The sequence below is a fragment of the Ambystoma mexicanum genome, chromosome 3q (assembly GCF_040938575.1).
Source record: "Ambystoma mexicanum isolate Mex_15411 chromosome 3q, UKY_AmexF1_1, whole genome shotgun sequence".
Taxonomy (NCBI): domain Eukaryota; kingdom Metazoa; phylum Chordata; class Amphibia; order Caudata; family Ambystomatidae; genus Ambystoma; species Ambystoma mexicanum.
In genome coordinates, this window is record NC_090926.1 from 663,495,746 (window position 1) to 663,522,939 (window position 27,194).

Here is a 27,194-nt window from a genome sequence, read left to right on the forward strand (position 1 = left end):
CTGGAAAATCTGCGTGCAAACCTCTGTAAACCATTCCTGCACCCCGCTACACTGCTTACGTGTACTACAAACTTTTATCAGAACCCCAACTGTGTGCACGCACCCCTAAATCCACCATGCAATCTTACCTCTGCCTGGTGATTCCTATGCGCAAGTGTCTGTACTCCTCCTTCGAGTGGTGGTTACATCGAAAGCTTTGCATGGTCATTTCCCTGACGTGAGATTACCCAGTCAGATCCATGAATACGATTTTACTTGCTCATTTGTGGGCGTGCAAATAAAGTTGCTTAAGACTCTAAAATGGCTCTGTGGTTGGAATGTGCGAAGTATTCCAATTCCGTACTTTAGGGAGGAAGACACATTTATAAAGTGGGGCAACTGGAGTAAAACTGTGTCCAGAGATGGAGCTTCTTGCCCTGCATGGCCACAATGAAAGGAGGTATTTTCCCCTGTGAAGGGCCTGCATGGCCACAATGAAAGGAGGAACTTTCCCCTGTGAAAGGCCTGCATGGCCACAATGAAAGCCAGACATTCCTGTGAAGGGCCTGCATGGCCACAATGAAAGGAAGTCATTTCCCCTGTGAAGGGTCTGCATGGCCACAAGGAAAGGAGGTAATTTCCCTGTGAAGGGCCTGCCTGTCCACAATGAAAGGAGGTATTTTCCCCTGTGAAGGGCCTGCATGGCCACAATGAAATGAGGTAATTTCCCTGTGAAGGGCCTGCATGTCCACAATGAAAGGATGTATTTTCCCCTGTGAAGGGTCTGCATGGCCACAATGAAAGGAGGTAATTTCCCTGTGAAGGGCCTGCATGTCCACAATGAAAGGAGGTATTTTCCCCTGTGAAGGGCCTGCATGGCCACAATGAAATAAGGTAATTTCCCTGTGAAGGGCCTGCATGGCCACAATGAAAGGTAGCCATTCCCCTGTGAAGGGCCTGCATGGCCACAATGAAAGGAGGTCCTTTCCCCAGTGAAGGATCTGCATGTCGGGCTGTAGCTTCAAGAGCGCGGAACAGTTTGAGCTATTTGAGCTCTGCCTTGACTGGTTCATGCTTTGGGAGACCTGGCATTCCTGGCGCCCAGTGGTTAATGTCAAGCCAAAGAACATCATTAAAACGTCCAAACATAGTCCTTGTTGTTATGGCGCCGGCTGACCCTGCTGTTTATGTAGTCTGATGGGGTTCCTGGCACCTTGTGGCAGCTTTACGGGTAAATTGAATTGAGTTAGGGCTGCTTAAACCCGACGGGGGTCTTGATGGCTGTGACTTGTCCACTGTCGACCATCCTCCTATACCTTGCCATTGCCACTTTATCCCTCACAATAGTACCCTATTGGTGTGAAAGCAGTCCTTCACACATCCAGCCTTGACTCTCTGGACACATGCAACTAAAAAGCAGCTCAGCGAGGTTGTGCACGAGTTCAGCACCCGGTTCTTTTCTCTGTTCATTACATTGACTGCGGCCATTAGTGATGCCATTGTGGCTTATGCACGATGTCCAATCAGTGTGCAGACACATCCATCACTCTCATAAGTGTTTGCACTTGGCCTCTGAAGTCTGTATGTAAGCACCCTGTGTTGCCTGCACCCTGCAATGTATCTATGTGGGATGCCAGTCGAGCTTCCCTGTCTCCTATGGACCAGCATTCATGGCTGTTCCCCACTTATACAGCATTACACTTTTGCCGAATAATTTTTTTGATGCTTTTTTTTCCCCACTTTTTTGTTATACCCAAACATGAAGATGATGAGATGGTGTAAGGTATAGAATGGGGGCGGAGGGTTGAGGGTATCAAGGTGCCGCAGGGGCCTCTCCCTGCATTTTGCAATAAAAAAAGTGGTAAAATCGGTTAAAAAAAAAGAAATATGCGTAAAGGTGTATTTCAGCTAAAAATAGTCGGGGACCCTTCATTGATCCCAATCAGAGACACTGCAATATTTCCTTGGAGGCTGAAGAATTGGGAATGTTGCCATTTTGAGGAGGCGATGGGCCAGGGTGTCTGGAGCCCTTCCTCCTGCAGCCACCATCATCTCTCAGTCTGAGTTGAGATGGTTTTGCAAATGGGTTCTTGCAAAAATGCCCCCATCTCTAGAGGGCACCCGTCGCTTCCTCTGCATCATGACCGTGAATCTATGATGTGGTAATCCTTAGGCAACCATGGGAGGGGTCTTCTACAGAAAACCAAAGTCCAATAGGAGGTTCTGCGGCCTGTGGCCCACTCAGGAGGGCCCCACTTATGGTTCAGCTCCCTGTTCCATGCCAGAGTGGAATCCGGATAGTCTTGGGGGCAAAGGGCCGAAAACTAAATCCGCCCTCTTCACTTTGGGTTCAAAGCCCAATCATTCAACATTGGCCAACAATATGGCCAATAGTGGCCAGATAAAACCACGTGACATAGATAAGGGCCTAGCAGAGTGAGCAGACAGCATCATGTGATTGGCGTGCATACAATGTATCTTCATCTGGGCCTAGCAGAATGGCGGCATAGCACCACACCATGTGACATGATGCTAAGTTTCCTTTTCTGGGCCTTCTTTCTTTAAAATAAAAACTAGATCTCCATTGTGAAAAAGTGAGACAACTCCGTGAGTTCACTAATTTAAAGGAAAAACCCAGATCGAAAATGGTGGTCTCGGTGACAGTCATCTGGTTGCGATGTCCTTGCGAATGGCTACAGTGGCAGAGGCAAACTGCCAATTATTTGGTGCTTGAAGAAAAAAAAATACCCTTCCCAACATCTCTCAATTAGACACTGCATGTCCCACACTTGGCCAGTCGCAAGGACCCCACTGACTTAAACCATCTCAATCTATTTGTCTCATGTCAGCTGTGAGTAGTCCTCCTCTCCCATTCTGGTTTTCCTTTATGGTACTTCTAGGCCTCGTTTATGTGAAAAGGAAAACTATGCAATTTGCACCTTGTACGAAACTCTTGGGGCCAAATTTCCCAAGGCCGCAGAATGCAAACAATGCTGCGTTGTGCGCGTGCTTGTGCTAAGCCTGCCTTAACATCACATTTTGAACTCGGGGGCGTTTTTGTGGTGTATGGAGGCTGGGCTTGGGCGAGAAGGCAATTACTGTGTGTACCATACATCCCCGCTCTGTCTTCAAAAACCACATGGTTTTTACCCCAGCAAAGGTTCATTCTGGGGTAAAACCAATGGATTCCTTCGTACACCACCTGTTAATATCACCTGCGAAAAGCAGGCGGATTGCATAGAAATCCATTGTGAGTCCCCCCCCTTACCCCTCCCCCCAGCATAACTTGCGGGAGGCATTTGCACTGTTTCCACTTCGTAGTGCAAATGACAGACCATGCACGGAGAGGACTGATTTCCCTCCTGGGGCTAAGCTTTTTTTCTGATCCAACATTCTTTTTCCCTCTAATTCCGAAATCCCACTTTTGTGTACTCCTAAAACCTTGAACTCCTATCTTGCTTATTCTTCTGCCACTGGCTGCTGCACCCCCCCTCTTCCCCCCCCCCCCGCCCAGCCGGCATCAACTCCTCAAGATCCCCCCTCACTTGAGATGCGTCAATAGATTATCTGCGTAGACAGAAAGCTGCCACAAAATGGCATTACACATCCCGGGCTTGGATTTCCCGGCTTCCACCTGTCACTCCCAGTTTGCAGAGCTGCGTCTCTGCATCAGTGCTTGGCGGCGACGATGCATGCGCGAACTTAGCAGAGGACTTTTTATTGTCTGCCACACCAGCTCATATTTAAATTTATTCAGTTTTCGAACCAGTTACTTACTTTGACAAAGGCCTTTAATACCTTTAAGTGGCTAACGAGAGAAGTAGGCCAATCCCTCGTTAGACTAAGCCAATTGCTCGCCCGCCCGCCGTGGGCACAAGCTGGCAGCCATACCGAGAAAATCAGTGCGGGAAGCAAAGCCCTTTCCCCGCCCGTGGGGGGTGGGGGTGGGGGGGGGGGAGGTAGGCAATGCAGCACGGACCCGGAGACCAAAGCCCGAAAGTGGAAACGGGGGGAAGAATGCAACATTGGGCGGAAGCCTGCGGGATTTCAGAAGGGTACATTGAAGATTGTTTCCAAAAGGGCCCGAAAGCGGCTCAGAAGCAATTCACAGGAACTATGTAATCATCAGAAATACAGTCGATTCCCACTCCCCCGACCCCCTTTACAGCCTCTGTTCCACTTCTCTCTCCTGCTTTCCCCTTCTTGCACTCTCCAACCCCGCCCTTCCAGCCTCCATTCCACTTCTCTCCCTGCTCTCGCACTTTCTTCCACTCTCCCTCTCCTCCTTCCAGCCTCCGTTCCACTTCTCTCTCCTGCTTTCCCCTTCTTGCACTCTCCAACCCCGCCCTTCCAGCCTCCATTCCACTTCTCTCTCCTGCTTTCCCCTTCTTGCACTCTCCAACCCCCCCCTTCCAGCCTCCATTCCACTTCTCTCTCCTGCTTTCCCCTTCTTGCACTCTCCAACCCCCCCCTTCCAGCCTCCATTCCACTTCTCTCCCTGCTCTCTCACTTTCTTTCACTCTCCCTCTCCTCCTTCCAGCCTCCGTTCCAATTCTCTCCCCTGCACTCACCTTCCTCCACTCTCCCTCCCTCCTCCCAGCCTCCTTTACACTTATCTCCTGCTCTCGCCTTCTTCCACTCCCCCTCCCCTTCCTGCCTCTGTTCCACTTCCTCTCCACCTCTCCCCTTGCTCCCACCTTCTTGCTCTCTTCCTCTCCTCCTTCCTGCCTCTGTTCCACTTCTCTCTTCTTCCGCTGTCCCTCTCCTCCTTCCACTCCCCCTCTACTCCCTCTACTCCTTCCACTCCCCCTCTCCTCCTTCCTGCCTCCTTTCCACGTCCTCTCGGCATTTCCCCTTGCTCCCACCTTCTTCCACTCCCCCCCCTTCCAGCCTCCGTTACACTTCTCTTCCTGCTCTCACATTCTTCCACTCTCCCTCTCCTTCTTCCTCTCTCCCTCTCCTCCTTCCTGCCTCCTTTCCACTTCCTCTCGGCATTCCCTGCTCTCTCACCTTCGTCCTCTCATTCGTTGTCTATTCCCGTCCTCTCAGTCTTCAACTAAGCTCACTTCTCACCCTTCCTTGTGGGTGCTTTGCCCATCCCTCTTCCAGCCCCCTTCGCTGGCCTTCTCACTATTGTGCCCTCTGCATCACTTGCTCTTTTTGTGGGGAAACCTGGTGACTGGCATACCCAATACAGCCATCTCTACATCCATGCTGGCATGACCCCTGCCATTGGGTACATTCTTGCCGACGCCTGCTTTTTTTCTCTTTTCACTTTGCTACTTGTAGTTATGATTTCACCATAACGCAGAATGCAGAGAGAAACAAACATTGTCAAGGAGAACACGTTTTGGCAGACGGGTATAAAGTGTAGCGTGGGGGTGCAGCCTCAAATGACCCAATGAACCCCTCGGCATGACTACAGGCGAGCAACAACATCACACCATTACAAGTGAGAGCAATCCTTAAAATACTAAACGCGAAACAGGCACCCACTTCAAGCAAAAAAAGAACAAAACAAACATTGTTGTCAACCATCAGCCATGGGCTGCTTTCCCTTCCACTGGCAAAATGGGCAGCAGATTGCAAGAAAGACACTGCATTGTGTTCACTGTTCAGCGAATCCCATCTCAGAAACATTCCAAATGAGGGAATACTTACGCCTATTGAAGTTGTAAGAGTTTTCATAGACATTTGCCATCTAAAATGACCCCGAGCAAAAGTATTTGCTCTGTCTGTCATTAGAACAACACTTCTGAGCCCAAACCTAAAAAAACAGATCTGGCTTGAGTGCCTCCGTAATGACACTGGGATGTCTGCGTGCATTCCCTCCTAATCGCCCTATCCTTTCTGGAAAACTTTTTTCTGTAACTTTATTTTCAACTTCCACCTTTTTCAATATTTGAACCATGTAAGGAGGTGCCCCGAGACTCTCTGGGTGGGGCAGCGCTAAACAAAAAATCAAATAAATAAATCCCCCCTTAGCATGCTTGCCTGCATTCATATGTGTCACTTGGATTGTTGGCCCCTAATATAGAATGCACTACTTCCTCTCTGTTGATACAAATGCAATCTCTTCCGTGCATATTCATGGTAGATTATAATCTTCCAGGTGTCTCTGTTGGCATATTCCTCTTGTCTCTGCCATTCTTGCAGGGCCCAATGTACTAAAATGCAACATACTATTCTGTGCTATTTTTTGTATTCCTTCAAACAGTGGAGTAATTTTGCTGAAAATGTTGTGACATGGGCTCAGGGGCAACATGCTCACCTTGGAAGCAAGACAACACGGAGCAGCACCAGTCTCCTTGGACGTACCTGTGCTTGAGCAGCATGACGTCTCTTTGGTAACGCGAGAGCCTTGTGCAGGCCTCGTTTTAGCTGTCACTCCACCCGCCCTACCCCCCATCCATTCCCAGCCGCAGGTAGACTGGCTGGTAGGAACATTAGCAGATTTCCTGACAGGCTGAGGCCTCTGAAAAGCGGTTATATCAGAGGTTGGGTTTGGGCAAACCAGCATGTGGCTGACACCCAACACCCCCACCCCAAGACTGCTCATGTGTGTACTAAATATTGTGCATACCCAATGCAATCTCTGATTGGATAAAAACGGAATGCAATCTCTGATTGGATAGTAAAGGAAAGGAGGAATTATTCCTCCAACATGTGCCTCGCTCAGTGGTTTTATGCATCCACTGTAGGCACCTGTAAGCACAGCATGTCATTCTTCTGAGTCTCATAAAATGAGCACCACTTAGTTAGGGTGCAATAAAAAATTGTTATTTGGTGACAAAACCATGTTCTCCCCTCCCGCCCTCCCTTTCTTTTCTATGCACTTATTCTATAAGAATTGTCCCTTGACCTAGTATGATAGCAACAACGTTTGTCTCCTCCCCCCACACCCTTCCAGCACTATCTGAAATGTCATCAGGCCTAGTACAGTAGTCGCTTGTTTTGTTACTCTCCCTCCTTCTCATCCCTTCTCCCTCTCCTCTTGTAAAACTCTGGCTAGACCAGAAATGTCATCAGGCCTAGTACGGTAGTCGCCTTTCTGTTTCCCATTCCTTCCTATCTGTCTGTGTCTTTGCACTTGCTCTATCTGAAATGTCGCCAGGCCGAGTACGATAGTTAATTTCACATTCTTGTTGTTCATGGCCTGTAAGAATGTCATTGTATTTTTCCCTTGTTCCCTCCCTTGCCGTGAAGCGCTTTCATACACATTGTGCATAGGCGCTATATAAATAAACTATCCTATCATAATGTGGTAACAATGTGTTAAAGATTTTTTAATGTGTTTTAATTGCTTTTGAAGTACACGTGGAACATTTCTAATGATCTGACATGCAACTCTTGTTCTATTTTTTCCCCAGAGACCTCATGCCAAGGACCTTAGACGGACAGATCACTATGGAGAAGACACCAAGCTACTTTGTGACAAAAGAGGCCCCGGCCCGGATCTCTGCCATGGCCAAGGATGCAAAGCTCATTGTGGTGGTGCGGGACCCGGTGACCAGGGCGATATCAGACTACACCCAGACATTGTCCAAAAGGCCTGACATCCCCACCTTTGAGAACCTGACCTTTAAAAACAGGACTACAGGCCTCATCGACACCTCGTGGAGTGCCATCCAGATTGGCATCTATGCCAAGCACCTGGAGAACTGGCTCCAGTACTTCCCCATGAGCCAGATCCTCTTTGTGAGCGGGGAGCGGCTCATCACGGACCCGTCTGGGGAACTTGGACGCGTGCAAGACTTTTTGGGCCTCAAGAGGATCATCACAGACAAACACTTCTATTTTAACAAGACCAAGGGCTTCCCTTGCCTTAAAAAGGCAGAAGGGAGTAGCAAGCCACACTGTCTGGGCAAAACAAAGGGAAGAACCCACCCGAACATTGACCCGGAAGTGGTGCAGCGGCTGCGCGAGTTCTACCGGCCCTTCAATCTGAAGTTTTACCAAATGACGGGGCACAACTTTGGCTGGGATTGAGACTGGCAGCGTTTTACCACGTGAAGTTATTACTTAAATATAAATATATATATATATATAGATACATATATATATGTCTGTAAAATGTACAGAAATCTATTTTATAATAATTTATTTTTAATTCTAAAGCAATTAATTCACTGAGCTGCCTAACCACACAGAGTTTTTAACCCATGACTCGCTATCATTCCGCCAATGTGTCGTCATCGTCGTCAGTTTTGAAACTGGTGGTGCTTCCAAATGCCTGGACAAAGGACCGATTTACAAAGAAAAAAAGCACAATTGTTTTCTGTTTGTAACTTTTTTTTAATTACGGGTATTTGGCCTTCCTGATAACCTCATTTCAGCACTACCAGGAGCATCTGGAGGCGTGGGATTCGGACATTTGCTCTACTGCTGGCTTGATTCCTATGGGAATGCCTCTCTGCCGCCCAATGCTTCTCCTATGTTCATTGTCTGTGTGTTTCTGCTGAGCGGGGACGCTGTCACACCGAGAAGGCCTTTTGTAGCACCGCAGTTCTTTGCCAGAATGTTATGCCGCCAAGGATGTCCCACACGTTACCTCATATGCCTTAGACCGACCAGAGTATGCTGTACCCCTACACTTCACATTTGCAGGACAGGCCTTCCTCTTTTCCCCTCCACCCTCCTACCTCCTGTTTGAGGGCAGCAAGGTTGGGTGGTATGCCCATGTCTTGGGAAAGAAACTGAATCCTGTTGCTTTAAATTTCCATCTCTAGCCCGCTGATTTTCAGGGCTCCTCCTCATTGGCTGAGAGGATTTCTGAAGCATCAGTCTGGATGTAAAATCTAAAGAAGGATTGATGCCACTTGTTTTTCTTTTCATGCCGACAATGTTCTTTCTCTGCACTGAGAAGTGACTTGCTATGTTTTATTAAAACTGCACCTCTCACCAATGGACAGCACGTTTTATTTACTAGTTTGCATCTTCTTTTCCCTAGCGTTGGAAATCACAACTTAACTTAAAACCATTGATATGTAACATTTGCTAAAATGGCTCAGTGGGTTATTACACCAACTGAAGTGATCTATCTGCATGCAACATGTCGGCCACAGCTTGAATCTTGACAGGGGAAGACTGAGCCTTTAATGGGTTGAGTCTACTGGATAAAAGTAGGCCTGTTACATGCTTTAAGTGCCTAGAGCCTCTGGTGGGAGAACCCTGTGCTATGACTTTTTCCTTATCTCACTGAGCTATCTGCATTGCTCTCTGTAGTGGACGCCATCACTAGTGTTGGCTGATGCACTGGATCCTGCATTGATGTCCTTGGCTCTTTTAGTTGTGCTCCTTTATGTGTGCATAGGAGATGGGGCGATCAAGTATTTACTGAAACAAGCCACATAGCATAAAGGAATATTTCTCAGCAGCCCTGCTTGCCTTTTGCACATTCTTAACACAATGGCAATTTTAGTTGAAGCGGAATCATAGCTTGCTTCATGTCGCTGGGGGACTTTAAAGTATACATTGTTTGCAAAGTAGATGACAGGGATGGCTGTGACTGTAACGCGGGAATTTAATTAGCTCGTTTCTGTATTTCCTGATGTGGCATGCAGTTGAAATGGTTTGGGTCTATTTGACCTAAAACATTTGACCTTATCACATTTGATCGAATTTATTTGACCTTTTTTTTGGTCTAAAATGTGGCGGGAGACCCCCCCCCCCCCATAACCCCCACCCCCACTTCCCCTCAACCAAAACTGTACCCTTACCTACCTCCATAGATATCATGAACTCAATTTGACTGAAAAAAAGGTCAAAGAAAATTCGATCAAATGTTTTAGATCAAATGTTTTTAGTTCAATTATGCTAATACGGTTGAAAATCACAATAACATCCCAATCCATGCACCGTTCCAAGCGTTTTTATTCCTACTTTAAAAAAAAAAAAAAAGTGCAACTATGCAAGCCTCATCTCTCCTCGCCTAGACTCGAAACCCCCAACATGAGGTGAGTGGACATTGCACCATCAAAAGATGGCTGTAGGTCAGTTGACGAGAGCCCTGTTTATTAGTGGCCAACAAGGCTGGACATTCAGTCACATGTCCAGTCCTACTTCCGCCGTTCATGTGCACCAGTCTGTCTGACGGCCCCCTAGTAGCCCATAAGCATGTCAAACTCTCCTCCAAGTTTTTCCAATTTAAAATAGAATAACCAAACCAGCAATTTCTTTTTTGATAAAAGTCTTGAAAGGTGCAGCGAACAAACCTGTAAAACTGTTACCGTTATCCTCGCTTAATGTGTTTGTTAATCTTCATGCTAATCGGGTGGTCGTTCTGCAGCTCCCCGGATCGTAAAAGAAGTTGTAAAAACAAGTGTTTCACATTAACATCAGTCTGTACACCTTTTTTTCCAATCCAGTGGAATTTCGTTTGTTTTGAGCCAAAGTGCGGGCACTGAACGGACTAATCATGTCCGCGATGTATTCTCTCGCTCTGCCTCAAAGCGAGACCGTGTTTTTTTTAACGCCAGCATACATTTTTATTCAAGCTTTAAATCAATTGATTTCTATGGAAACCACTTGCTCTTTACACCATGTAAAAGCAGGCGGATTACTAGGAATCCCGTGTAAATGCCGCCTGCAGTCATTAATTGCGTGAGGCACAATTACAACACGTAGTGGAACAGAAGGTGTTAATGCGATTTTCACCTGTTTAGACACTTTTTTTTTACCACTGCGTGCTACTAAAGAGTACATTTCGTGGTGGGGATCTTTTGCACGGGAGTGCAAACAAGTGTCCCCTTAAATTTCAGAAAAAAAACCAAGGGGATAGATTTAATTGGAAGAGAAATTGCATTCCATTGGAAAAAAAATACAACTTAACATTTAGTTCGATCAGTCCCATCAAAACTGAGCAGAGATGGAAAACAAATATTGCCCACCCCCCTCATCGTTCAAACCTGTACAAACAACTAGCCATTTGATTGTGCCCAGGAATGTATGTTCTTCATTGCTGCTTCCAAAAGCTCGGCTTGTTCCAGGTTTGTCCCTCACACGCTCGCTTTTGGTTGCCTGGCCAAAGCCACCTCTGAGGGCTACTCTGCCTGGCAATCCTCCAGCTCGCGCCCATCTGCATGCCATTAGAATGGTTCTCTGGGGGGGTTCCATTAAATGCTGGCATATCCCGAGTGGCTGACATTGTTTTGGGTTCACGGATGCCAATTGTTTGCCAAGGCTTAAGATCACCATAATACATGCAAGTCACTAAGTCTCAAGGCCGACGCTGGCTGATGGCCCTTGCTCACATGGTTACACTAGATCATCCCAGACACTCTTGTTTCTTGTCCTCTGTGTGACCCTTTCAATGCCCCCTTAAAAACTCCAAGGCACAGCATACATTGAAATGAATATCCTAGTTTTTATCTATTTATAAAAAGGATTGGAGGGCCACCTAGGTTCAGTACTCAAATGGATTTAACAGCAGCCATGTTGAATTATGTTTTTCCGCAAACTGGAATATAGTTCAGTCTGAGATATCCCCAGGGAAAATCCCTCAGGAAATGGAATATTCTAATTGTTGGATACATGTCTTAAAGTGTGTAGATTCCTACAATGCTGGCTACAATTCTAAATTGCTAATCCTGCGTCGGTGAGCACGGCATTTCTGAAATCATCCAGACCTTTCTGAAGTTGCTTCCATTTCTGGAGCAATCTAGAACATTTCAGTGCTGGCATAGTTTCTGATACCAGACTCCTGATTGGGTTTCAAATGAGTGTGAGGTTGAGGGTATAATGCGTGGGGGCAAAGCTGAAGAGCACATACTGTACTATTGGTCAACATATCTTCAACCAATGAGTGGACTTCATTGTAGGTGCTATAGATTGCAGCTATTATCGCATTGATGTACATGTGGTAGTGTATCAGGAGTTTTTTTTATTCAATGCAGAAATTAGCTTTATCCTTGATTTAAGTCATGCCTGTCGCTATGCCAACCCAGTGTCCGTTACACATTTGTGTATGTTTTGCCCCCACTGTTTCTACACCCATTTTCCTTACCCATAGGGTATCAAGGGGAGGCCCCTGCAGTTCCTGCACAATATGCATCGGGATTTCTTCTGGTAAATCCAGCACTCTACTAATTTTGTTTTGAATCTCCAAAAAAGGCATTGAGGTGTGGTTAGAATTCTCACAGCGTAACATGCAATTATGGCTGAGTTTTAGTCAGCTAAGTATTAAAGTACATATTAGCGACTTGTTCTCTGTAACCTGGTACATTAGAATAGCAAGTTTCTAAGATATATATACATAAATATATATATGAAAACTGTACATCGAGTATTTTGTGGTATGTACGACACAAATTAATTTTACACCGAGAAAGATGTTTCTAGGGAAATGCAATTCTGATAATTCATACTATTTGTTTGTATGAACAAATAAATATATTTTACAAAGTTGTAGCGTGGTTTTGTGTCATTTCATCCTCTCAAGTGTTTCAAAAAGGCCCATGGTCCAGTTCTTTTAAAGACTGATTTTTAAAAGTGTACAGGCACAAACACATATACGTTGACATTCAGTTTGTAATGCTGTATAATGCTCCATACATGGACCCCGTTGAATTATTACCAATGGAGAGATTAAAAGATGTAAACAGAAGGATGCACGTGTCATGGTAGGTATGTCATGGTATAGTTTGTAGCATATACATTAGTCGTTCACTGATCCGCTCCCAAAACAGCATCAAATACCCACATGACATCCTCATGTAGACCCCAACAGATCCTTGTACACCCCCAGCAGTACCTCACATAGCCCCAGCACATGCTCACATTTCCCCTAAAAGAGTCTTAAAAAGCCCAGAACAGTGGGACATCACAAAGTGGGCCATTATTTAGCACCCAACAAACCTTCGTGTATCATCCAGTAGAAAGTTAAAACAGCTCCGTAGACAGTTAAATCACCCAAGCAAAGGACCCTTGCATGGTCCAGTATGATTTCTCATTGATACCCACAGACCCTCTTATAGGCAGAGATATGTGATTGAGTTTTACCCACTGCTCGTGTCCTCTCCGGGGCAGTCATGTTATGGAACCTATTTGTTTTTAGGCAACCTCTGACTCGCCAGAGGTTTTGGACTTGGAATTCCATGATCTTTCACTATTGTCTATGCTGGCTTGGACTGATGGTAGTTGTAGTCCAAAACATCTGAAGAGCTAATGGATGCAGACCGCTGCAATAGAACATACCCACTTGACTGTGTTTATGAACATACATAGCTGTCAACATTCTCTTCTGGTAGCTTTTCCCCCAAATCATCAAGTTGACCATCAAACTCTTAAGCCAATTCTTGGTCAAACAAAATAACTGGTTGATGTCAGTCTTCTAGATTCTGCCAGCAAAGTACACCCTGGTTTCAAACAAGCCGCAAGGTACAGTGGCAACATTGCCCTAGTGTTATGCCACGTAAAATTTTAAATATGTCTTAATTGAGGGAAATCCTATATCTGTAATGTGTTAACATCTAAAGCGAAAATTGTTCTACAACTAGCTCCTACAACCTATATGAGGAACAGGAAATAATTTAGTTGTTATCGTTCAAACTTTATACTCACTTTAAGTATGTGGCAAGTTAATAAAAGTATCCAGCTGAATAGGCACATGTTGCAGTAGAGTAGCCAAGTTACAGGCTTCAAAGTTCTGCCTTTCCTCCTTTTTCCTTAAAGATGTTAGATGCTCTTCGTAAGGGCATGGCCAGCCTACGTGGCATGAACGCAATGTCTCTAAGCTATTTAAAGTCAACAGCAATTCTCAAAAGGTGGAACAATCATTTTAACTAGTACATTCTCTATGACAGTGCAAAATGTGAGGTATAATCAAAGGCCCCGAACTAACTGAACTGAAGGGCCCAATGGGAAACTGACCTGCCAGCAATTTACACCAGAAATTGACCTATTAAGGCAGACTGTGTAGTTTCTTCGAGTAACACAGGGAAGGGACATGTGAAAAGGCTTACCTGTCACTACAAAAGGAAAAGCAGAATTTTAATTCATACAAGTAGAAGAAATTCAAAGGTTCCTTTCACATGAAAAACAGGATTTTTAAACATTGACCCAAAAAAGGCTTTGCGTGTGTGTTTGCAAGTTAAAGCAAGACATGAGAAAAATGTCCCCCTGCCACCATAAAGACGTCGGGGAAAAAGACAGTGGGCCTCATTACACGGAAGGCGGTGAGCCATGGCGCTATTAGCGCCATGGCTCATGCCGGTAAAATACCGGCACCGCCTTGGCGGAAAGGGGATTTACCGCCCCATTCCAAGGTTGGTGGGGCGGTAAATCCCCCTTCCGCCATTGCCCTTCCCCATTCCCATTTCTGCCCCATAGGGCTCTATGGGAATGGGGAAGGCGCTAATTACGGCACCGCAATTTTGCGGTGCCGTAATTAGCTCCGAGGTCCCTTAGCGGGTTGGTTTTTAACGCCTGCAAAAAGCAGGCGTTAAAGCACCAACCCGCTAAGGGACCTCGTAGTAAGGCGGTAATGGTTAACGGTCACCGTTACCATTAACGGTGGCCGTTAACCATTACCGCCTTCCGTGTAATGAGGCCCAGTGTGTTAACAAATAGTAAGGTAGATTATGTTTCACATAGAAAATACCGGAAAACATTTGAAAAGAAAAGCCCACTTGCTTGCTGTAGGACAAATGTCACAAAGAACTCCCCCAATGGGAAGCCTGGCTTGCATCCCAGTGGTTTACAACAATAAAATGAGGCTTGCCTGAAAGGTGTGCAAACCAAGTGTCCTTTAGACTTGCTGTCTCTAAGGCAGTTAAATACAGGCCAATTGTTTTGAATGATGCGCAACCAGAATGTAAGAAGGATGTGTGAAAACCAGGGCTACAATTAAGGGAGGCTGAAACTCCAACTTCAAACAGCAAACTCCAAACTCAAAGAGACTAATAAATACTCTGGTTACAGGTTGGCTCCGAGAAGCAAATGGCGTGAGGAAGGGAAGCACATAAGAAGATTCCCTTTGTTTAAAAGGGCTATTATCATTTAGGCATTTTTCTCAGCAACCATAAATTGGATTTTCTGTGTAATTTTTTTAGATGATTTCCAGGCAAATTTGGTGTTATAAAATTCATCCACCTGCAACTTGGGGAAATGTAATGGGCAGTTAAACTAGGTTATTGGCTGAACATGCCCCGAAATTTAAGATAAGAGTTTGCAAACAGGTGGAGGGTGAAATTAGGAATATGAATAAATTGCCTGTTCCTAACAATTATGCTATTTTGTAAAAACTGCATAACATTGCCACATGGCCGGGCAACATGGTGCAGACCTTATTAAATTCCACCCGATTAGCTGAAGCAGAAAATATATATATAATGTGGCAGTTACTAGTAAATCACAAAGCTTAACTCGTTTTTGCCAAAATTGTGACATACGAACAAATGGTGATTACAAATGGGAATTGCCATATGTCTACTCAAGACTTCTAAACCAATTCAATTGACATTGCACTTTGCCTGCACCTTGTGATTTTAAAAGATAGTCCATATTTTCATGCACACTCATCCTGACATCTACAGCGTGTTTAGCAACAGTGCAATATGGGTATCATAGTTAAGGCGGGGTCACTTGCAGCACCTGCAGAATTTCAGGGGTTTTGTTGAATTAAATAGGCACTTAAATTTCACTTTAAGTAATGTTTTTTCACTGAATCTCAAGGGTTTTGTTATGCTTTACCTCACACAACCTGTAATTCTGTCTTTTTGTTTCTGATAACATTCCTGAGGTCATGTCATTTGTTAAAAATACATGTTTATGAGCTATGCAACATCAGGTATTTCATTCTTTTTTGTTTCCACTAGATTGGATTAGTAATGGTGTACTGTAACACGGTAGGGTTAGTGAGAGACTGTGATGAGGAAGACTGAACTTGTGTAATTGGGGACTGTGACAAGAGTGAGGTGGGGTAGTTAGGAAATATGATGAGGAAGAGTGAAGTAGGGATTGGGGACTGTGTAGATGACTAGCGAGGCATGGCTAGTGTGAGGCGCCGATAAAGAAGAGTACATTGGTGGTAGTGTGGTACTAAAATGAGGAAATGATGTGGTGATATGAGATTCTCTTTACAAAACATTAAATCATTGCTACTTCACATCTGAAAAAAATATACCTTACACATTATTAGCACAAAAGCCATTTTAAGGTCTACATATAAATATGAACCTTTTTTTCTTAAAATAATAGTCAGATCAAGATCTACGAAAGTACTGGGATGAGATGGTCTCGGGAGGATAGCTCAGGGGCAATGTGCTCGCCTTGGAAGCAAGATGACACAGAGCACCACAGGTTTAATCCCCAGGTCGGCGCTTAGAAACCTCTTGGTATTTAGTGTGTTATAAATAACCTATTATATCATATCCGGTAGAGGGATGCGCTGATATGAGATCTAGATTCATGAACATTATCCTCATAGTCAAAACATGTGAAATCATTGCTTACTGGTTTTTATTTCCAATTAACTGTTAATCAAGAATCTAGATCTCATACCAATGTAGCCTTCTTTCTCTTCCCAGTAGTTTATTAGATCGTGAAGTCAATACAGAAACAAAAAATACTTCTCAGAACACAGAAAACACTGAAATACATTTAAATTTCAAAATCTCGCCTCTTTTCATTAGTCACTCATCTCCAATCACATGTTGATTATTGAGATTGAGAATTAACTGACAAGGAGAGAGAGATAAAGAAACTATGTTAATCGAGAACCAGATAACATGTTTTCAAAGTTTACTTTATTTCTATCCCCCACCCAAAACAAATCGCAAACTTATGTTACCAATTTTTCAGATGATACCGAAACAAGGAAGAGTAGGTTGAGCAACAATGCTACAAAATTCTCGAATCAAAAGATTCAAGTATACACACAATGAAATAAAAACTGTATCTTAATCTTCCGCTACATTTATTTTGGTGTGAAGGGAGAATGTAAACACTATAAAAAAAATAGATTATTGCACTCCTTTTTTGGAAAAAGTTGAATAAAAACCGAAAGAAATGGCACTGTTCTGCTTCACTTTGCAATTAGAACCGCAATATGTGCAGCAGTAAAATTCAACGTTCTATTCTCAAATCGAGGTTCGTCAGAATATTCATATAATAAACAAAATATATGTAAAATTCTTAGAAATAAGTATTTGACACACCAAATCTAATCAACAACCAAATTGACATGTAACCTATTCAACAATCCATACTGTAAAGAGTATGCAAATGTACTCCTTTCTTTTCAATTGCGAATCACAGGTGTAACCAATTTTAAACGGATTGGCCTTAAGGCACATGCACGGTATGAATTTCGAGAGCTGATTGGTTAATAGATATGCAGATCACGAATCACATACCTATTTATACTCCAGAAAACCTTACACTTTCTAATTGCTTAGGAGACAAATTCAGATAGGACAGTCGAAATTTTCGTTGACTATTTGCCCAAATAGCACTATTTCTTACACAAACCATTTCCCTGTGTGTTCTGACTTTGTTTTAATTTTCTGTTGGTTTGTTTCATATTAGCTTTTGTTTATTTCCTTTTTAAGGATTTTTTGATCTTTTTTATTTTTATTTTCTTTCTGGAGATGGAGATACAACATCCTGAGGCACCCTCCAGCGAAGAGATCGACCGTGTCACTGTCCCTGAAGACCCAGAAGATGTGCAGGAAGAGGATGTCGGATGGTTAATACTGCCCCAGGAGTTTTACCCCTTCCCTGTGCTGGCAGTACTTCAAGGTCCCTAAAGTCACTCCACTTTCTGACATTGAAAAGGGACAGTGCACATTTTGTGGCGAGGTACGCAGGAGATTATTCTCTACAGTTGCTTGGGCATCACAGTGTTCACCAACCACCTAATTTATTACAATGGTGACAAGTGGACAAATGTTTCAGAAGCAGGTTCTGGCAACAGGCAATCTGCTTTGGTTGCAATGCTATGCAACACACTGCCGAACCTGCAAAGCCACAGGCTGCAGAGGGAGCAGAACCACCACCAAATGCGTCATCATCAGGACTGCTCCAGTCAACTTCATCTGGTGCCATTGATGGGATTGTCTCCTCTGCTGCCCCGGCATTGGAACCTCCATGACAACGCGCGTCTCCAGAACGTGGTGTTTTCACCTGCAGGAAGTGCTATCTGGTGATAGCACTTAATGCAATCAGTTTTGAGGCAATGCCTGGGTGGAGCATTAGTGGAAATTGCCAGTAGTTATTTTGTTTTTTGAGAGTTTCTTTACTCCCCTTTTCAGGTTTGTTTTTATCTGACTTTTAATTAAAAAAAAGGCAACACCCCACCAAAACAGAACCGTATTTTAAAAAAAAAGCTACTTTCCACCTATCTTTCTGCCAACCACTCCCTCCCATTTCCTCCCCAAAAGGGCTCTTTTCAGAACCACCCTAAAGTTTAAGAAAGATCTAAACTGGAGAGAGGTTGGTTTTACATTAAGAACTTGAGCAACAGGCTAACTATCAGTAACATCCCATCGCCCAAGTCAAAGGCCCAAATGAAATGACAGTCTCTTAACACAGGCAGTGATACCATTACAGAGAGTCGTGGCCTGCTACAGCTGAACATTTTGCCATTAGCATCTGTGTAATTTCCTACAGAGGTGCTATGGGTTTAGGATACACCCTAGTTCCTGAAATCCGTTTCCTCTGTGGATGACCTTGACGTCATCAACAGGGAAACTGACCTCAGAAGGTACAGCACAGTGCCACACTGGAAGGTCATATTTATTTTGTTATTAAATACCCTTAGAACCCGCATCGGAAACTACACGGGTACCAAAAGGTGAGAGGGGAGTGAGGACAAGAAAGGATGCTCAGGGGAGAGGGCGCTGGCCAGCAGCACTGAAGCTACTGATAACACCGGCATATTCCAGAGAATACAGCCTGCATTCTGAGCATCCTGAAAGGCTAGCGGCCCTTCCCAGGAACTAATGAAAAAAAAGAAAAACTCACCTTTAGTTTATGGTGCATCACTGCTCAATCCTACTGAATTCTTTTTTGTATAAATATAAGAATAACAAAGTTAACACACCATCAGTTTATAATATGCAAATAAGCAGTGTGAATCGAGCATGACAGTTCTCAAACCAATACTCAAAGATCTTTTGTTTTCGCAAAATAACATTTTATAAAACACATCTTAATCACATTTTTTACATCTGACAATTCACCTTTTTTACATTGTATTCTCTTCGTTAGTGTGGATTGATCTCTGTGCCCACTGCCTTTCCCAAAACTGACAACACTAAGCTACCTCCTTTATAGCCCTCTCACACTCCCTTCAAACAAATCAATCATAAAATCAGCCTTTACAACTTCTGTCCAAAGCCTGTCTTCGAGAACCGCTCTGAAGAGAACACTGACTTGAGATGCGTTCCTTAAGATCACATGAAAACCTCATTCAATCAAAACAAAACACAATGGGCCTCATTACGAGTTGCCCGGTAAAACCGGGTTCATTACCGGCATGCCGGAATGAGCGGGCCCGTGCTCGTATGAACCCGCTAATAGCGGGTGATTACGAGAGCGCGAGCACGCGTGTCCCCCCATGCCGGTAGTGGCAATACCGCCATGCCGCTAAAGGGCCTCCAACTCCCTTATACCGGCATCGCGGGACCCGCCCATAGCGGTACCGCCTCATACCAACCCCTAAATACCGGCATGGTAATACCGGCATGGTAATACCGTGTTCGCCAAAAAACTGACCCGGAAATTAAGTAATCGCGCAGGAACGGGAAATGGGCTGGCGGCCATCTTTAAAAACACAATCCATTGCCATCCTCCATAACCACCAGCCGATACTCGGAGAGAACAGTGGAAATCCATAGAGGATATCAAAGGCTACCAGGAAGACCACCCCCCGGCTGCGTAAACAGCGTTACTCAGACGCAGAGCTCACCATATTAGTGGACAATCTAGCTGCACATGCAGAGACAATACAATCCCACGACAAGAAGCGGGAGGTGCAGCAACAAAAGTGGCAAATCTGGCAGGAGGTAGCCCGCAAGGTATCAGCCGTAGGTCCCACCCCGCGCAGTGTGAGGGACTGCAGGAAGCGGTGGGATGACCTCCAGTTGAGGGTACGCAATATCATGGCCACCAATCGGAGGGAGGCCATGGCCACAGGCGGGGATGCCCACCCCCCTGCCAAATTGATGCCCTGGGAGGAGACGGCCAGCAGATTCATCAATCCTGAGTCCATCGAGGGATTATGCGAGATGGAGACGGGTGCGGCATCAACCGGGGAAGGAGGTGAGTGACCCTGCAGATCCCTGTAGGGGAGACCATGAAGTAGCACAAGTGAAGTGGTAGAGAGTCTAGGCAAGGCAATGCATGACCATACCCAAATACAGATGGCGGGCCAAACGCTGCCACACTGAAATGTATGCTGAGTGCCCATCCCTTAACCATCACACAGCCAACACACCTGGAGCTTGCCCATGTGATACTTCACACAAACCCAAAATCAATGGCATGCCACCTGCCATGCAGTGAATGCTTACATTCCCCCTCTGAATACCCTGCGTGACACACCTGTAAGACATGAAAGCATGATCAAATGAATAATGAACAGCACCGCCACTGCCATGTCACACCATCACTGATGCCCTGCATCTCTTCTACCCCCCCAGGCACTGATGAGGAAGAAGCATCCCAGGAGACAACTGCGAGGGCATCCACCTCACACCGTAAGAGGGCAACCACCACCACCACCTCCGCTGGAGACAAGCAGGCCACACCCACACCTCTCCAAGGGGAGTCCCTGGAAGCACCCGCCTCCACTGGGGAAGAACTTGATGCCAGTGTGGAGCCTGAGGGAGACACTGAGGTGACATGCCTGGCCACCCCGCGCCCCGTGCCCACCCCCTCACCCCAACACCTGCAGTCACCCACCTGCAGTGAAGTTGATCCCTGCCTCCGTGACTGTGACCTACCCACCTCTGAGGAGTCTAGTCCCGAAAATGTCATCCACATGACTGCACAACCCACCACTCCAGCCCCCTCCAGAAGCCTGGAGACACGATTGTCGATGGTGGAGGCCCAACAGGAGGCCATGTTAGACCTACTCCGCCAGTACATAGCAGACGGGGAGGAAACCAGGCGGGGTATTGCCACAGCAATTGCAGGGACCACAGCAGCCATCGAAGCAAACACAGCCGCTGTCAATGCATCGGCTCGGCTAATGAGGGACTGTCTGGGGGCGGTGACACAGGTGCTGACCTCAATGCTGCTTCATATGCAGCGGCCACGGCTTGCAGGAGGTGTGGAACCTGCCAGCGAATCACCTACTACCTCCACACCAGCTTCAACCGTCCCCACCAGCCCAGTGCGCCACACACGTAGGAGTGCAAGGCACACTGAAATGCCGCCTCTGGACAGGAAGAAGTCCCGGTAGTAGTGTGGGGGGACAATGGTAGTGGGACACAAGGTTGGGGGTGAAGGGATGCATTTTGTGGAGTCGATTGGGGGTCAGGGAGTTTGTTGGGGGGGACTGGGAGTTTGTTGGGGGGGTCAGGGAGTTTGTTGGGGGGGGTCAGGGAGTTTGTTGGGGGAGTCTGGGAGGGGGAGTGGGCACATTTTTGCTGTTGTAAATAATACACACGTTGTGATAAGAAAAATCCATGGCTGGACATTTTTATTTTTGTGTGCATCCATTTAATGTGGTACGCTGTTCAGCGCCCAACTCCCAACATTCCCTGTGTGCATTTGCACATTGGCCCAGTGTCTGACTGACACGAGTCTTTCATAGTCCCTGTATTTCAGAAGTATTCATGAATTAGTGCTTGGCGTACAGCATAGCCATCCCGTGCATCACGTACTGGCAGGGGGGCTACTTCACCTCCGTCTCCATCCTCATCATCCTCACCCGGTTCATGCATGTCAATGTCAGGTGGCAGTGGTACATTTCTCCAGACGCACATGTTGTGCAGCATGACACAGGCCATGGTGATCTTTGCCACCTTCTCAGGCCTATATAGGAGTGCCCCACTAGACCTGCTGAGGCAGCGGAACCGCCCCTTCAACAGGCCAAAGGTCTGCTCAATCACAACACGGGTACGGGTGTGCACACGATTGTACTCCTCCTCATGGATGTTCTGCGGGTTACGCACAGGGGTGAGTATCCACGGCCTCAAGGGATATCCTCCATCACCTGCAAGCAGATTCAAATAGGTGTGTGTCACTCTGAACTGCCACATTCAGGAAGCACAGTCATGGCGGCAGCTCTTTGGTGTGGCCATGCACATGGCCCTGTAAGCATGAAAAAATGTTATCTAGGTGCAATCTATACTGTCATGAGATGTGGTAGTCTGGATGGCGTTCAATAGATGATGCAGGGTGTAATCATGCATGCTGAGGCAGATATGCTGTGGTAGTGCAACAATGTTTTGACTCCAATTCATGCTGTTCATTATTTACTATGCATGGTCACACTGCCCACATTGCCACACTTGCCATCCTGATCATTCATGCATTGCTTGCCATCACCAGGGTGGCCTGGTTGTGCCTCTTACTTGTTCTCATCGATATGCATTATTTGTGATATGTGGCCCAGTGAAGTGTCATGTACTGTTTGGCTGGGTCAGGTGAGGAGTGTTTAGCTCTGCATTCATTCCCCACTCACTGGCTATTGCCACCCAGGTGTACTATTAGCCCCCCCCCCTTTCCCACCCTGGTGAAGCATCCCCCCCTCTTTCCCACCCTGGTGAAGTACCCCCCCCTTTCCCACCCGGTTGCAGTAGCCCCCCCTTCTGCATCTGCACACATGAGTACCCCACAGCATGGCCATGGGCCTTTTGTGCAACTCACCGAGCAGCCAGGCACGTGGTACGGCATGTCGCTCCATGTGACGGGGTAGCGTGGAGTTGCGCAGTACCATGGCATCATGTGTGGATCCAGGAAATCGGGCGCAGCAATGGGTGATGATCTTGCTGGAGTCACATATCATTTGCACATTGATAGAATGGTATTGCTTGCGATTGCGGTACACCGCCTCTATGGCATGGGGGACTACCAATTCCACATGGGTGCAGTCGATGGCACCAACATAATTGGGCATGCCTGCCAGTGCATGGAAGCCTACTTTGGTTTCGGCTATCTCCTGGGCAGTCTGTGGTAGGAATATGTGGGTGCTTGCGTGTTTCAGGAGGGCATCCAGCACTTGGTTCAGCATGCGTGAGAATAGTGGTTGTGAAATGCCATGCAGCTGACCCACTGTGTGTTGGTAGGTGCCTATGGCAAGGAAGTGTAGCACAGACACCACCTTTAGTAGTGGGGGGGATGGCAGTGCGTATTTGTATGTGTCTGGCAATGTCGTTCTGTATCATGTCCACTATGGTGGTGATAGTGTCACGGTCCAACCGGTACAGGGTGTGGATCTGCTCAGGGGTTAGGTTGAATGGGCTGGGTCTGGTGCGAGGGATTGGTGGCTGCCTACGAGGCGCTGGTGGCTCCGCTGGTGGTAATTGCTGGCCCTGTCTCACCCGCCTTGTCCTCCTGCGTCTCCTCTGTGCTGTCTGTTCTTGCTGCTGCTGTAGTTGTTGTTGTTGTTGCTGTAGTTGTAGCAGTATAGGCATGTCCTCCTGCGCCATGATTGAAAATGCTAGTGGTAGCATTTTGGTGTAGGAAGGGGTGTGGTGTGTAGGTGTGCTCCTTTTTTACTGGGCCACTCTACATTGCCTACACCTGTGGGGGGGGTTGTGGTGTGTGGGTGTGCTCAGTTCATACTGGCACAGCCTCCTTTGACTCCACCTGTGGGGATTCTTTGCACCTGTGGCAGCTGCCTTGTATCTTGGTTGCTTTTTGCGGGTGGTCCGCGATGCCTGTTTTACCGGCATCATGCAGCCCGTTATTACCGGGTTCGCGATGCCGGTATTTGCATGTTTGCGTCGGTTGTTATTGGCACCTATTACCGGCATACCAGTATTTCCTGCCCGAAGAGGCGCGTGTACGCGCCTATGCCGCTATTTGCGGCACAGTAAATAACGGTGCCGTTAATACCGGGTTTGTGGGTCAGAATAATACGGAACGTTAAATGATGCCGGTATTTACATACCGGCATCATTTTTCCCTTACCGGCATACCTCGTAATGAGGCCCAATGTCTCCACGGCTCAGCCACGAATGCGTCTCAGTGATGCATTTCATATGCACAAAAAAGTTAAATAAAACAGTAATCGATTGCATTACACAAACGCAGAACATTAAATCGTATGAATACAACCCCTACACAAGTTAATTTAGGAATCTTTTTTTAAATATATCATTAAAAAGAAAATCCGAAATGAACTTCCAATACTCGGCATCCCCTAAACAAAGTGATTGCTACATCTGAATTTGCATCATAGTTCTCGAGTATTACATATTTCTTTTGCCATTCGAGTCGCTTCTCGAGCTCAGAAAAATTATTGGAAAAAAAGACAACGCTTTCCCAAAGCCCCAAACCTTCACCAATCATCCTTCATTACCCTGACCACATGCTGCCTGCACTCAAACCCCCTAATTTACACCCTGCACCCTTTATATCATTTTAGGGCACTTTCCAATGTCGATTCGGAACATGGTTCTAGAATCACGTAATGGCAGAATCAGTACTGAAAAAGCTTGGCAGCAGCAGTGCATCATGGGAGATATGACTTAATTTGGATACAGGGGCACCATGCTCTGTGCCAAATAAACAAAAAAACTGGATGGATTTGCACCAAAATGAAAAATGATTTCCTTCTAGCACTTGCTTTTTTCTTTGATGCAAATCCGTTCAGCGGTCTGAGCTCTGAGTGTGAGCAAATATTGTCAATTTTCCCTACAGGAAAAATGAATGTAAAAGTGAAAAACACCCACCTTTTATGACCCTTTACATCTTTTGAACTATGACATGGATTTGCATGAAACTTTCTTCCAGTCCTGGGGGGCCCAGGCCCTAATATAGCAATGTCAAATGCTGTGCTGATTAGTCCTACAGCTCAAAAGATATTAACCATAGAACCTTTGCTTTTTCTGTAGATGATAGGTTTGACTTTAACTATAGGGTGGCTATCACTGTCCTATAATATATGGGTGGCTTATAACTTTTGTGGCGTTTGACGACTCTACATGAAACTTTTCAAAATATATATAGACCTGTCTGAATAGTTTCAGAAAGTTGAGTGCGGTTCATCAAGTTGTAGGAGGGGTCCCAACATTTTCAAAATGTGTTTTGACCTGAATGGGATAGGCCTTTCCATCTCACCAACAGCCCAAGCGGCTGCATGGATTTTCACCAAACGTGCTTTGGACAGGTCCTGAAATCATGCTTCGGCTCAAGGTCCCCTGTCCTCCTGTAGATCTCCCACATGATGTCATTTCTCATCTCATTATGTATCCCTGCTGTGATCTCAAGTTTGTGCTCATGGGCTGGGATACCAAGCCATGATTGCTGTCACTTCCCACACCCACTGAATTTCCTGGGTTTTCTTGTAATGAATGGATTAATTCTTTCTTAAAAACATTTATTTATCCAGTTTCAACTTGCAGCACATGGTTTCTCTGGATAACAGAACTGTCCACATATAGTCATAAACAATCATAATGCCAAATAGCGTACTAGACAACATTACACCTTGCAATGGCAGCGCATTCCCCCCTGTTCTGACAGGGTCCTACCACTCCGTTCCATTGCCCATCTTGGTCCCTCAGCCATCCCTTATACTGGTGGTTACCACTGATCCTGACTTCCCCTAACCCCACCTGAGCCTCCTATTTCCAGAAAGCAGACATATAGACCATCCCATGACTCATCCATACCCAACTAATTCCTCCCCTTCGGCCCAGCCCGCACTTGCACCACCTCAGCCCTTCAGCGAACCTCCTATGGCAGTCTAAGGTCTGAGCAGGCTTCAATCACGTCCCACCTTTCGTGGCAGGCACTGTTTTGCGAAGAGGTGTCCCTACCGAGGCCCATAGACCCATAGAGGACAGCACATCCCCTCTCGGCCCTGATCCACCTACAAAGTGCCCTGTTGCAGTCACCCATCCTAGGTCCAATATGTGCCTTCCATGCCATTGCTATAACACCCTTTGCCAGTATGAGGCCTAGCGATACCACTTTGTTTAGAGCCTTTCCCCGTTGGCCAGAGTGCCAGGAGTCACTACTGCACAGTCGGCTGAAACCTTACATTCGTCAACCCAAACAATTCCTCCAGAACCGTGGCCCTGAATCCTGCAAGTAGATCGCACCCCCACCATATATGCAGATAGTACCCTAGCGCCCTCCTACACCTGCAACCCATCAGGCCAGCACCTGGGACCATTTTAGCTGGTGTCAACAGGTTGATAATATGCACATCTCACCACCTTGTACTGGATCCATTGGAGCAAGACGTTCCTAGACACCCGCATCATGTGCAGTAACACTCCACTCCATTCCCCTCCAGTGAACTGTTCCACTATATATCTCAGCCATTTCAGCCTCGGGGCCACTGCCCTCACATCCTGCTTGGCACTGTCTTGTGTGTAGAGTTCTGTAACCTTCCTGCCACCACCCAGATTATTGTGTGAGCAACACAATAGTCCCGTGCTTCCGTGGCCTCTATGGAAACCCCTCCCATGCTACCCTTACCCTCGCCATCAGTGCGGCGAACTCCAGAAAGTTGAGGTGTAGAGTTGGGTGTGTGGCCCCACATTCTCGAAACATGATTGCTCTGTTGTCCTTATGTCTCCCAACAGCCCTCCTTTCCCCATTCACCCTTACAACTCCCTCACTTCCCCGTAAATACATTCCCTAGCCTGCCACAGGTTAGGAACATCTCTGGCATGAAGGGCATATTCTGCCCCAGAGGTTTTGTAGCCTGCAACCAAATCCGGATAACCGTACTTACAGAGGTCAAATGCTGGCTAAACGCCTTTACCTGCCCACCAAGCAGCTCCAGTAGTTCCTTTGGAGCAGATTCCACTTTAATCCAATCGATAACCTGGTCCAGATGTGGAAGAATGAACAAGTCCACCATATGCTGGAGCACACATGCCAATAGTAGGCCCTAAAGCCAGGAACCCCAATGCCCACCTTTCCTGTTGGCGGTTGCAGGTAGCCAATGCAATCCTTGGTGACCCTCACTACCAGTGTTTGGACAACGTCCTGTGAAGTGTCTGAAAACATGAGGCTGGTATTGGCGTCTGCATCACCTGAAATACGTATGAAAACTTTGGCAACATGATCATCTTCACCAGGGC

The 27,194-nt window shown here is 46.2% G+C and overlaps 1 protein-coding gene across 1 annotated transcript in view; it reads left to right on the forward strand.

Moving 5' to 3' along the window:
- LOC138582861 (heparan sulfate glucosamine 3-O-sulfotransferase 3B1-like) overlaps positions 1-12,385 on the forward strand; it is a 49,887-nt gene extending 37,502 nt beyond the window's left edge. The window contains exon 2 of the mRNA XM_069654549.1: positions 7,350-12,385. Coding sequence (XP_069510650.1) covers positions 7,350-7,968 — 619 coding nt within the window. The 3' untranslated portion in view covers positions 7,969-12,385. The remainder of the gene's footprint in view (positions 1-7,349) is intronic.
- Positions 12,386-27,194: the final 14,809 nt, after the last annotated feature.